Source organism: Emydura macquarii, unplaced genomic scaffold (assembly GCF_026122565.2).
Source record: "Emydura macquarii macquarii isolate MOO-44397 ecotype Brisbane River unplaced genomic scaffold, CSIRO-AGI_Emac_v2 contig_2422, whole genome shotgun sequence".
Classification (NCBI taxonomy): domain Eukaryota; kingdom Metazoa; phylum Chordata; order Testudines; family Chelidae; genus Emydura; species Emydura macquarii.
In genome coordinates this window covers 31,925,374-31,938,860 of record NW_027132559.1, presented here as the reverse complement: position 1 = coordinate 31,938,860, position 13,487 = coordinate 31,925,374, and the positions used below count along the sequence as shown (strand labels likewise).

Sequence of the window (13,487 nt, the reverse complement as noted above, 5' to 3'; positions counted from 1 at the left end):
CAGTGAAAAGTTGTTTTTTTATCCTGAATACAATTTTGATTTAATATAGTTTTCATGGCCATTATGTGATCTAACTACTAACGCAGAATGTGTGTAGTTCCTTTGAAAAATAGCAAGGAAAAGCCAGATCCTATCATATCAGATATGATAAATGCTGAAAAGTATTCCAGAGGGGATTTTTCTTTTTAATAATATTTCTTAGGGGGGGAAATATGCTTAAAATACAAAGATTTTCCAAATTGAAAAGCATTTTTTCTTTGAGTTTTTTTTCTTGACTTCATTTAGCATTGAAAATTAAGAAATACTACTAACTGAATTTTGACAACAACATTGTTGAAAACAAGACTGTTTTGATTTACTGTCAGTATAGAATGCTTATAGCCTTTTGAAGAATGTGTAAAAGAGAGGATGAGGATTAAATAGATTACTACAGAAAAAAACCAAACGGAATCAGTGTGCTTGTATTTTTGTTATATAGATTTTTATTTTTTATGCTTGGGTGGGAGAGTAAAGGGATTCCTGTCCATTCTAAAATAATTAGCAAGAATTTTGGCCACATCAAAAGCAGTGAAGTTATAGGAAGTCTTTCCATTGACTTCAGCTGGCTTTGGATTAGGCCCTTTGTGGTTGATCCTCCCTGAGCCATAGGGGAACGGAAAGGGGCAAAAGTATAAAATATTGAGAGTTAGGCGTACCTGATTGACTATTGATATAAAAATGGAAAAAAAGCTTTTAAAGCTGAAAGCTTTCAAAGAAGCTTTTATGTCTGGACTGATTCCAAGACCATATGCTGCAAAGAAATGAAAAATAGATGCTCTTTAAATATTGTACTCGCATCACAATTAATTTTATGTGCTTTCTTAGGGTATTTTTGGCTGAGCAGTTTGAGTTCCTTCAGTCGCATCTTGATGCTGTGATGCCTGCAGCTAAGAAACCTTTTCTCCAGCAATTCTACTCTCAGGTCAGGATTCTGCCATTCACTGTTCATTTTTAAATCAAAGTTTCATCATTTGTGCTGTATTATGAGGCTGTTGGCACGGTATTGTCATGCATTACTTTTTGTTAGCAAAAAAGTTCTGTTACACCAAATTCTATTTAACTTCTTTTTCAGACTGTGTCAACTGCCAGTGAGCTACGCAAACCAATTTATTGGATTGTAGCTGCTAAAGCTATTGATTATGAACAGATGCTGCTCCTCATGGCTAATGTGAAATGGGATGTGAAGGAGATCATGTCACAACACAATATATATGTGGATTCTCTTTTAAAGGTGAATATTTTCCTGGAAACACCTAGTGTATTAGATATAACCCTACAAAATATTAAATTATTACTGTAATTCTTATGGTAAAGTTGCTGTAAAGACAAAATTAGAGGAATACAATCTAGTGATTTATTCTTGTTCATTAGGATGTTGTGTCCTTGCCAAATTCCTTTAGTCTTGCTACTGACAAAATACAGTAAACTTCAGGGTACATCATTGTCCATAGATTTCATTTTTCAAGTTTATTCAAATGTATTGGCCATTAGCACTCTTTAGGTGGAAGTGATCATAGCTGAATTACTTTGCAGTTTTCATTGAAGCTAAAACTCTGAATGACAGGTGGAAGGAAGGCTAGTAGAAAGTAGCTGCATTGTTAAACACATCAGATATGCCCAGTGGATTCTGTTGAGGGGTTGTATCATGTAACTGACACTTACCATAGGTCCTGTAGGGCAAACCAGTCGGGCAAGGAATCCTAAAACACATGATAAGCCCTGCTTGAGCCCCTAGGGACAGGGCAAGAAAATGTACATATCAGATACTAATCTAGAGATACAGGCTGGATTTTAAAAGGAACTTAAGGCAGTTAGGCATCCAGCTCCCACTGAAAACTGATGAGAAATGGGCATCTTAACTGCCTTAAGCTCTTTGTTACATATTAGCTAGTGCTCAGGAGGAATTCCTCCCACATACAGCACAGCATCATTTATACTTTGCTTTAAATATATATTCACACCAACAATTTTTTTAATTATATGAAGGTCTTTAGAAAATAATTATAATGTTAATGACAGAAGCATTTCTCAGCTCATTAGAGAGAAGTTGGAATACTTCATTTTTGTTCAGTGAACTGTGAAATCTAGTATATATTTTATAAAAATGTAGTCTACACATTGTAACAGATATCTCTAAGCTTTTGTCCATTATATCCAGTCTCCACTTTTAAGGGGAAAAAAAATTGGAAAGAAGTGAGAATCTGCAAGTGAGAATGTATCATAGCAATGAAAGATGGTTCTAAGTCTTTGCAGTTTGTCTGTTTTATTTTTAAATTTAATTTGAGTTAGGTCACCTGGGCCCCTTTGAAGGAATTTTTCTATTTTATGGCTCAGTAGTGGAGTGGCTTCCATGAGCCACGGAACTGCTGATGTACTTGTTTGAGCCGCAGGACAAGAATAAAGGCAATTTAAATCCATTTTTGGCCTCTACAGAATGTGACTAAAAATAGTTTACATACAGTAGCTTCTGGGTGACTGTTTTGTTGGTAAGAGAGATCTTATTGCTACCTATACTGACTTTCATCTTGAGAGCACTGGCACTGAGTGTCTGACATAAACAATGTGTTGCATGCAATAGCCAGCAGATTTTGCAGAAGAAGTCTCCACCCAGTTATTGACTGTGAACATGTACTTCTAAGGGAGGTAGATAAATTAGTTGGGTTCTGCTCAGTTTTTTCACTAATATGGAGTAATAGGCATCTCCTCGTTCTTGATGGTAGATAGTTTGCCAGTTAGGGCAAAGAAGTTCTGTGTCTTGATTTCTGTTGAGGAAATACTTTTAGCTCCGCTGTCCTAGCCAAATATCAATTGTGGGTATTTCAATCTCTACTAAAATTCACTCTGTTGTGTTTTTTTCCCCTTTGTTTGTGTTTGTAAGAAGTGCTAATTAACAGCCCTGGAACAAATCCTTTATTTAACCACAGAATAGGTATAGTATGAGCAGCTGCACTGTAAGCTTTCCCCCACCCTACCACATCAGATTGCTTCAAGGCTGATCTAGAAAGACTACCTCTGGGATAAGGGGACTGTTCATGGCGCATTTTAATGCTTACAAAGTTGTCATTTGATAGAAATGTTAGCATTTTTTTTTTAATAATGGAGACACTTATTTCCTGAGAACTACCATGAGACTTACAAGCTCATTTCACAAAAGTCACCAAATAGCCATTGATGCGCATTAGTAACCACTAGTCCTGGATGGGACTTTTAAAGTAATTTGGAGTTATCTGGCATGAAAGGTTTACTATGGCAGAGTTAGATGACACAGGCAGTTGATTGGCACTAAATGGATCATCCCGGGATGTTTTTCCCCTGGTTTTATGTTGGGTTTCATAATCTTAGGGTCAAAACTTTTTTTTTACATGTCAGTGTCTTAAGATGAGGCAGCTAAAACCACACTTAGATATCTAAGAAGTAATGCAGTAAATGATTCACCAGTAGATGAAAAGAAATTGTTATGCTTTCAATCTTATGTACTATTATGTTTATCACTATAACCTGTTTACATTAAGCACCTCTTGTTTTGTTCTGTCTTACTCCCTTATATTCTTTCTCATACACCCTTTCTGGTTCATCTCTCTGTGTCTTTTCCTCCTGGTTTAGTAAGTATACAGTATAATCATTCTGTTATGCTCATGGAATAATGTATTATTTTTATTTCACCAGGAATTTGAACAGTTTAACAGGAGGTTGAATGAGGTGTCTAAAAGAGTCCGTATTCCATTGCCAGTGTCAAATATACTTTGGGAGCATTGTATACGATTAGCCAATAGAACTATTGTGGAAGGGTAAGTGGTCCATGAATGCCTCTGTAAAGTTAGTCTTACGAAATATTTCTTTAATGGCAGTGTTTGCTAGGTGAGGACCTTAGATTCCATAAAGCAATGAACTCTGCTTTGGTGGACTCCTGCACTTGCATATTATAGCTTCATTGACATCAGCGATGCTCTTTGAGGCACAGGAGCTGGCCTTCATGGAGTTCATTACAGACTGGGGCCTAAAATATACTAACAGGAATGGACATGTACAGACTACATTGTATAGTGCCCAAAAGTGTGGACATAAAATAAGGCGCATCCTTTTTTCAAATAGCTTGCAGTCTTAAGTGGACCATACTTCAACAAAGTAGTGAGGTGAAGAGATCAACACAGAATAGTATATGATACAAATATATAATAGAATGGTAGCCAGATTACTGTGCTTCTGTCGTATGATGTCCTAGCCAGGCAGAAGAAGGGCAGAGAGACTTTCTAACATGGAGTTCCATCCTGAAAACTAGCCTAGCAGTACCACTAAGATGCGACAGAGCAGGAAGCTTCCAACCCATTCATCGACAGTTTGTTTGTGGTAGGGAGAGATAGGAAGACAAGTGAGAGTCTCAGCCACCACCTCCCGACTTCCAAAAGGGACTGTGATTGGAGGGCTCGGCATATAGCAGGGGAAGCCAGCTTGAGCTCAGCACTGGGGCCAACAGCATGTCTTCTGATGTTTTGTTTGTGTTCTTGTCCAGCTACCACTCACCCATGGTTCTCACCACACCTCTCTTCTGCATCATGACATCCTTCTTCCCCTTTCTTCCTTACCACTGGCTCTGTCTTCCCTTCCTTGTTACCCTCACCTGTTTACAGGTCCCACTACTCTGCCCACACCTTTTTCCCGTTCCAACTTGATCTCCCCCCACCCCCCTTGCCAGCACAAACCTAGGTTCCACATCTGCATCCTCCTCCTCTTCACCTCTGGTGACATTTACTTCAACCCTGCCTCCATAGCACCCTCTCCACCTCCCATCCCGATGGCCACCACCACTTTTCTCATGCTCAACTGTCCTATTCTGGTGCCCATCCTCCTCCATCCTCCCTTTCTCTTGCTTCTCTGGGACATCCACTCCACCTCTAAAAAGATCAGAGCCATCCACAACCCCTTTGTATCCTGCTCCCCCCATCTCTTGGCTCTTACAGATCCCTGGATCCCTACATTTGACATTGCTTCTTTAGGTACCATCTCTTACAGAGGCCTTTCTGTCTCTCTCACTCCTTACCCTGAATGAGACTGTGGTGGGAATGTTGGCCTTCATCATTCCCATTCCTGCTGCTTCCAATCCCTCCCTTCCTCCTCCACCATCTTTCTCTTTTGAACAACAATGCATCCAATTTGTCTCTCCTCGACCCCTCCAGGTTGCTGCCAGGCCTACACTAGTGCCCACCCAACCTCACCCCATCAGTCTTCCTTTCAGATTTCAACTCCTGAGGCTCTCTGTTCCTCTCCTTGCAATCTCCCATACTGATCCTCTGAGACTTCAGCTTCCATGTTAATGACCCATCTGGCTCTTTAGCTGTGCACATCTCCTCATCCACACCTTATCATTTGACCTGCAGCCCTGGTTTCACTCTCCCACTCACCAGAAAGGCCATTGACTTGGTCTTCCCCTACTCAGACCATCACCTCGTCTCTTTTAACATTGCCCATCAGCCCCACCCTCATGCCCTGTCATTCAGCCTTTCTGTGATTCCAGTCCATCAGCACTAATGATTTCTCATCTGTTCTCAACCCTCACTTTCCTTCCTCCAGTCCCTTTTTTCTATCAATATGACTTGATTCTCTCCACATTTCATTTTCTCCACCCATAACGTTTACCCCTCTCTTCCACCTCAAGGTCTTCCCTGCAAACCTCCAGCCCTGGTTCATTCCCAGTATCCACTTCCTCCATTGCTGCACTCGTGCTGCAGAGCAGCTCTTGCACAAACACTGTGACCGGGCTGATTTCTTCCACTACAGATTCATTCTCTTGTCCTTCAGTTCTGCCATCTTCCATGCTAAACAACTTTGTTTCTCTAAATTAATTAAATCAATCCCATGCCCACAATCCCAGCTGCCTTTTCACCACTTTTGATTCACTCCTCAAATTGTCCCCGCCTTCTGGCTCCACTTCTCTTTCTGCACAGGATCTTACTGATTTCTTCTAAGATAAAATTGACAAAGTATAACATGACCTTCCCATTCCTTCCTTTCCCCTTTTACAACATTCTCCCCCTCTTCCTCTGTCACATGCACAGAAGATTGTTGTCTATTCTTCTTCTCTAATACTCTCCACTTACCCCAGCCCATCTCCTGGCCTCCTTCGTGCACACTCTCATCCCGTCCCTTTAGTCTTCTCCATAATCTCTTAGTCTCCTCTGGCTCTTCCCCTCAGCATGCTTTGGGTCTCGCCCACCTGGTATCCTTTCCTATTGCTGCTGCAAAGACCATTTTCCTATCCTGTCACTTTGGGCATGTTACCCCTCTCTTTGAATCGCTCCACTGGTTGCCTTTTCCCTTCTCTATTGCATGAAATGTAAACTGTTTCTTTTCACTTTCAAGGCCTATCCCTACCCTACCTATCATCTGTCATTCAATATCAAAACATTGATCCTGGACTCTGATTGGCTCGCAGTGCCAGCCTCTATAACCCACTTGTCAAATTTTCAAACAAGCACGTTCGTATTTTATCCCATGCTGCTCTTCACACTTGAGAGGAGCTCCTTGTAAATGTCTCTGAAACTACCACATTATCCTCCTCCAAATTTCTCCTTACAACTTTTTTTGCCATGATGCCTACCAAAAAAACTCAACTTTGACAACTGTTAGACTGTTCATGCAGAGACCACTGCTGTCATGCTGACCCATATTTTCTCATTGTTTCCTAGTACTCTTCTTTCTGTCTGTATCCACCTGTTGTCTTGTCGTATATTTATACTGTAAACTCTTTGGAGGCAGGAACCGTCTTTTTGTTCTGTTTGTACAGCTAGTGGTCCATGAGTGGGGCTTATAGGTTCGATGGAAATGCAAGTAATAAACAATAAAACTACTTTGCATCTGGGAGAGTGAGGGAGCAAACTCTTAGCCCTCAAGTCAGAGCCATAATTATACTCATCCTTAAGATTTTATGGCCTATGCTGCAAATGAATCTCACTTATTTCACAGATGTTGTTCGCTTCCTTTTAGTCATTTGTCTTCACTTGTTACTCATTTTAGTTATGCCAATGTCAAGAAGTGTAGCAATGAAGGGCGTGCCTTGATGCAGTTGGACTTCCAGCAGTTTTTAATGAAGCTAGAAAAGCTAACAGACATTAGGCCCATTCCGGATAAGGAATTTGTGGAGACCTACATTAAAGCTTACTATCTAACTGAAAATGACATGGAGCGCTGGATCAAGGAGCACAGGGTAAGACTTGAATTTTGGTACATTTCTTTTATCAAGAAGAATTTTTTCATGGTGATGGTATCACATTAATAACAATACACTGTGTGCGTGCGTGGTGATTTTACATTGCGCACATGGATCACCAGACATAGTTCAGTCATTTTTTTTGTACCTGAGGTGCCATAATTTTCCATTATAAGCATTAAGTACATATAAATGCATACTCTCAGATAGAAAATATGGAAGATCTATCCAAATTTCATAATGGTGTGTACCAAACAAATATCTAGGTATGGTTATTGAGTGAAAAATTACTGTTATCCCTTTATATGTAGCATCAGAGTACCTGGGGGGGGTGGGAAACACTGGTCCACTTCCTTATCTTCCAAATCCTTCCTTTTGACTAACTTCTTTTGGGATGCCTACAGAACATTGCCATTACATGGGTAACAGCCTGGCAGATGGTGAGCTTTTTCGTTCACACAGCTAGTCTGTACGAATTTGTGCTCACTCATTGTTAATTCACCCTCTGCCCTTCCTTCCTTTTCCCATTTGATAGTTTCATCTCCCTCTTGCATCTTCTTGTTAAACCTATATTTTAACCTTTTTAGGTCATGGACCGTCTAGTTAGTACATGTTTGTGCACAATGGGACCCTAACTGGGGTCTACTGTATAAGCCTAATATAAGCAAAACTTGTAGAAGCAACAGCTCACCCTTATTCAAGACCTGATGCTGGCAAGACTGGATAAGCCAACCAGCTGCACTGAGTCCAGTGAAACAGAAGTAGAACAGAATGTCACCTGCGAGTTGGAAACATCACATCTCCCCTCCGCCCCCGGCAGCATTGCATACATGTTACTTATCTTATTATTTAATTAGGTTTAGCATACATAAACAAATGTCTATTCCACTCTCTCAGTGCTGGTAACACAAGATATCTGTTGTGAAAATTGCGCTAATAGATTGTTTATGCCACCTTAGCAATAAATACACACACTTACCAATCCTGTGTAAGAATTAAAGTCCCTCCATAGCAAGCATAATAATAATAAATAATGAAATCCCTTCTTGTCCTCAATCATCTGCTCTCAAAATGCCATGGAGAAAATATGGATCCTGCAGGTGTTACTCAAAAGTTTAAGGTATAGATTGTAGGAGACCAAAAAGTGGGGAGCAGAGAGGTAAGAGCCGGCTCAAGCAACACACAGTCCACAGGTGCATAAAAAACTTCTCATAATCAATGGTGTCCAAGGTGGCAGGTGAGTTTAAAAGAGTGTGTATAGACATTTTCTCTTCAACCATAGTTAGGCAGAGAATGTCAGATGAGGCTGCCAGTTTGGTTCCTTCCCCCCACCCAGATCTAAAATCTGATTAACCAGTGTCAAGAACATCTGAGGATGCCACAAACTGCCTCACTATCACCTGCTCAATAACCTTTACCAAAAACAAGAGTTAGAAATAGATCACTCAGTTTTTAGCAAGCTTGTCAACACTAAGAGTTGGGTTCCTGGACAGAGGTCTCACAGGAGTCTTTTTAAGAACAATAGTCACCTGTCAGCCTTAAGAAGACATTGCCAGTCTCCACCACATTGGACCCAGTGCCGGCCTTCACCAACTGAAAGAACATGAGATCATCTTGAAGGTTGTAGTTTGAAGCACCCCTGACTGGCTATGATGGCCAATAAAATAAAACCCTTTGGTTCTTCTGCACAATAAAACCGTAGGGCAGATGAGTGTCCCCCCATATAGTATTCTGTGTTCACTTGGCATGGATATAACAGCCATTCAGTAACAAGTCGTTCTTTTTCTTTTGAGTCTGCTACTGTGGCAGCAATACTCCATGAGCCAGCTGTAACAAAGCTGATGGATCCAGGGGGCTGGAGGGGCTCCTGAGGAAGGATTAAAATAATTAAATATGGTTGGCAGTGACAGCATAAGTCTAAAATATTTCAAGGGTGAGAACAGGCAGGAAGGAGAGGAAATGCTTAGGATGGTGTAAAGGTATATACGTAGAAGTAAAAGGATACAATTAAGAAAGGGAAAACTTAGGCTGAATATCAGGATAATATTCCTGACAAATCTAAAAATTGTATAATATTTCCATGAGAAGGGATAAAAACTCTTCCTTCATTTGTAGCATTTATAACCAGACTGGACAATACACTAATATAAGTATGCTAGAGGAGAAACCAGCACTGGCAGAGGGAGGGACTGGATGATCTACTAGGACATTTCAGTCACTAATTCTTGACACACACTGAGAGTCCAACATTTCTTCAGAATTCCTCTATCCGATACCATAAGTAATGACTTATGAGTGTAAGCAGATTTTTCTGAGGCGAATTATATAACCGTACACTCCATTAAGCCTGAGGGAGCTCTTTCCGAAATGCTGTACAAACACCATCCCTTCAAAGAGCCACTCTTATATCCAAGAGCGTTAATGGGCCAACCTCCTCAGTGAGTGAGCAGAATCCTTTCACAGCATCATCATCACCATGGGTATTGGGGGTGTTTCAGTCAAACACTACTTGCCAATTCTGCGTTCATTAGTACACACAGCAACGTATTCTGAGGAGGTGACGCTCGTACAGTATTATGATCCAAGTACAAGAAAATTGTCATGTGTTGACTAAAAATCTTCTACAAAACTCATGAGGTACACAGAAAAGAATTTGACAAATTGGGACTTTTTTGGTTAGTTCCCATCGTTCACACACCAGAACAGCATTTAAATAGCTGTGAGCTGGAGGAGCATAATGGGTAATACTATGCAAAGAAGTCCATCATATGCTGCTCTTGGAACTCTGGAAACAAATGGAAGCAGATGGGCCAGCTTTATGGAAAGCTTTCTCTCTATTAGCTTCCATCCCTTAATAAAGTTTGTGACATCTGAGAAGTTGCATGGTACATAAAGTGCACTTATTCATTATACAAAATAAATGTTAAAATTAAGCTATCAATGTTAGTTTCTCCAGCTCTGCAAATGGACTTTTAAAACTAAGTAATAAAGCAAAAGGTCGAAAGAAGCCTAGTTGTTTTTCTTCATCCAAAAATGCTGAGCCAGAATCCAAATTACAATCTTAGATATTTCTTCATCTGTGTTTGGATAGTGTCTAGTGCATACTGGTCACTACTGCAGCCTAAACAATCAATAACAGTACAATGTGGGGCTGTACACTGTTAGGATGGAAAGTCTTTTGAAATGATACACTGAATCTGTGTTTCAGGATTACTTTAAATTCAGCTAGACATTTGCTTTACTTGGATGAAAGCAATGCATTTACCTCGTTATATCTTGAACTATGAGAAATAGTAAGTTGTCATTTGTTGACCTACATTGAATAATTTTCATTTCTATTTGCTGGTGGAGTTTGCATTTTAGTCTCTTTTTAAGCTAAATAAAGGGTAATTCTGGCATATCTGATGGTTTTTACAGGTGTTAAGAATTCTCCTATTAAAGTTTTTACAATATTTAAAATTTGTTCTTTATCATGCAGTAAAACTAAAGTTGTTGAAAATCCTATTGGTAAAAGTATTAAGTTAAAGCTGAGTAGAAGTGTGAAGTCAAAATAAACAGGTCATTAATTTGTTAGTCACTGTTTCTTTAGAAAATTGTTGCCATTGTATTAAAGGTTTATCCAGTTAGCATATTTTTTTCTAAGGAATGGAAAATACATTTTTAGTCGCTTAAGATGTTTAAGTATTCACAGAATTACTTTCTGTCCAACACACTTTTAAATTGTAATAATTTTCCGTTATAATCTGCCATGTAGCAAAGCACTGTTTTGTATACAACCACATAAATATTATCCAGACCTGACTAAGCTAGCAGCTTTAAATATTTTTTTGTGTACCAACAGCTTCTATACACTGAAAAGTGTATATGTTTTTTTATTTAACTATATATTTTTGTTTGATATAAATTGATCTGCCTTATTTGGCCAGGAATATTCCACCAAGCAGCTGACGAATCTGGTGAATGTTTGTCTGGGATCCCACATCAACAAGAAAGCAAGACAGAAACTGCTAGCAGCAATTGATGACATAGACAGACCTAAAAGATAATTGGAGAAAGTTCCTTTTCTTGTGATTTGAACCTTCTTCTGTTAATATGCAGCATGCAAACAAATCTCTCATGGACTACTGAGGACATTCTGTTAACAAAAATATTGTGCACGACCTTTCTTATTTGTGTTGGAAACACTCTGAATCAGTGTGGTATTCTCAAATATAACTTTTATAACCTGTAGTCTTTTCTGTTTCTTTTCTTATTTTCCTGTACTGGAAGGACACTATTAATGTGCTGGTTGTTCAGCTGTATATTTTGCAAAAGTGTATGCTATAAGTAAATTGAAATTAGAAGGAAACATATTGGTTTAATATATAGTTGCTGGATTTTTGGTCAAAGAACCACTTAAAATGTGGTAGTTCTTCATCTTATGCCCTTCCACCTCTGGAACTAGTGCTTTATTATGAACACATGTAAAGTGAAGGAAAATGTACAATATCTTCTAATGATGAACCTTGCATGTGGATTGAAGGCAAATCAGCAAATACTGTAATATTAAGCCCATAGTTTTCATATGGATTTTAAATGTAAGTTTATTTCAGAATTGTCATATCAAAATAATTGACCAGAAATTATGAGAAGGTAATAAATACTGTACACTAATATGAATTTATTTGTGATAATTCCTTTGCTAGTTTTTACAATGTATTATGTAGTTTAAAACAAAAATTAGTCCAGTTCGCTCAACACCTTTTCTCCTCTTCCTCATTCACAGACTATGATGCTAGGAAGTAGTAAGAATGATGTGGTGGCTAAGACACTAGCCTAGGACTTGGGTCAGCTGGGTTCTACCACCTGCTTTGCCACAGACTCCTTACATGATCTTGGGCAAGTCACAGTCAATCCCTCTGGGGCAGATTCTCCACTAGCGTAAATTTTAGAATTTTGACAGATATTAGTTCATTTTTAAGCATTTTTTCTATTTTTCCCAATTTAAATTTTCACAGTTGCACAAAATTATGGGTTTTAAAATTTTTATTTTATCATTTACTGAAATTTTAACAGTTGTGGGAAAGCATGGGGGTGTCGGACAATAAGGGGAGATGGATGATCATTAATGAACATAGATGTGGAGATTCAACAAGTTAAAACTTTATAATTGTTAATATACAAATTGTCAACATCACATGAAAATATACAAAGTAAATATCCTTAAACCAAACTCTAAAGTTCACAAGCAGTATTTTTCTTACTTTGTCTATCTGTAAATTTTTATCATCATTGATAGAGATGTGTTTTTGTTGATTTGTGTGTGTACAGTGAAATTGACATTTACTGACATTTCCCAATAAAAATCTAATCCTTCCAAGCCTAAATATCTTAGATTTAGGACCATGCAGATTTTTCAATTTGCTCAGATATCTTTTTGAAGATGTATAGGAGCTATAGTTTAGACACCAACCAACGAAACACAATCATTTATATAAACTTAAATGCACACTAATTCATGTGATATGGTCAGAGTTTCAGCCTCAACTTTGTCCTTCATGTTAAACCCTTAATTTTTACAAACACAAGAATGTCAGTAGATATGGAAGCACAGTGATAGTCAGACATCTTTGGCAGAATATATATATATTGAGCCAATTGGTACTTTTATATTTAATTTTGCTTTGGAAAAAAACAGTTTGAGCATCTGTGTAGGAATTCAGCAGAAGAATGAATTTTGTAGTCTAAATAGAATTTTGGAACTTTTAAATTTCAGACAGACTAAATAACTCTTGACTCCTCTCTCTTCTTCCATATCACAAAGGAAATAGGATTTACACCTGAAGCTGAGCCCATGCAGTATTCATCATACTGTCATCCAAAATTCCATTCAAAACTTCTTTAGCGGAGTGCTAACATGAAACTTTAACTTAGATTAAACCATTTTTTACCCTCATCAAAAAACAATTGCCGTTAAGTTCATTTTGAAAGCATAGTCTCTTGTGTCAATGAATCAGCCATAAAGCGAGATCTTGAACAGTGTGTTCTAAGAATAAACAAAACTGGTTCAGAAAGGGTCATTGTAAAAGCTATTTAAATTTCATCCCCATGGTTAAAATAAGGATCTTAAATATTTTGACTATGGTCTCTTGAATAACAAACCATTAATAGCTTTGGCTTAATTTAATTTGCTGCTGCTGGTGGCCACCAGCCAAAGATATAAAAGATAAAGGGGGAAGAAAATCAGGCCCATAAACCAAGCTGG

General features: G+C 38.5%; 1 protein-coding gene across 3 annotated transcripts in view; it reads left to right on the top strand.

The window, feature by feature from the left end:
* VPS50 (VPS50 subunit of EARP/GARPII complex) overlaps positions 1–12,590 on the top strand; it is a 166,128-nt gene extending 153,538 nt beyond the window's left edge. For all 3 annotated transcript variants that reach the window (XM_067562199.1, XM_067562198.1, XM_067562197.1), the window contains exons 24-28: positions 865–961; positions 1,112–1,270; positions 3,706–3,827; positions 7,051–7,240; positions 11,170–12,590. In XM_067562199.1, coding sequence (XP_067418300.1) covers positions 865–961; positions 1,112–1,270; positions 3,706–3,827; positions 7,051–7,240; positions 11,170–11,289 — 688 coding nt within the window. In that variant the 3' untranslated portion in view covers positions 11,290–12,590. The remainder of the gene's footprint in view (positions 1–864; positions 962–1,111; positions 1,271–3,705; positions 3,828–7,050; positions 7,241–11,169) is intronic.
* The last annotated feature ends 897 nt before the right edge of the window (positions 12,591–13,487 follow it).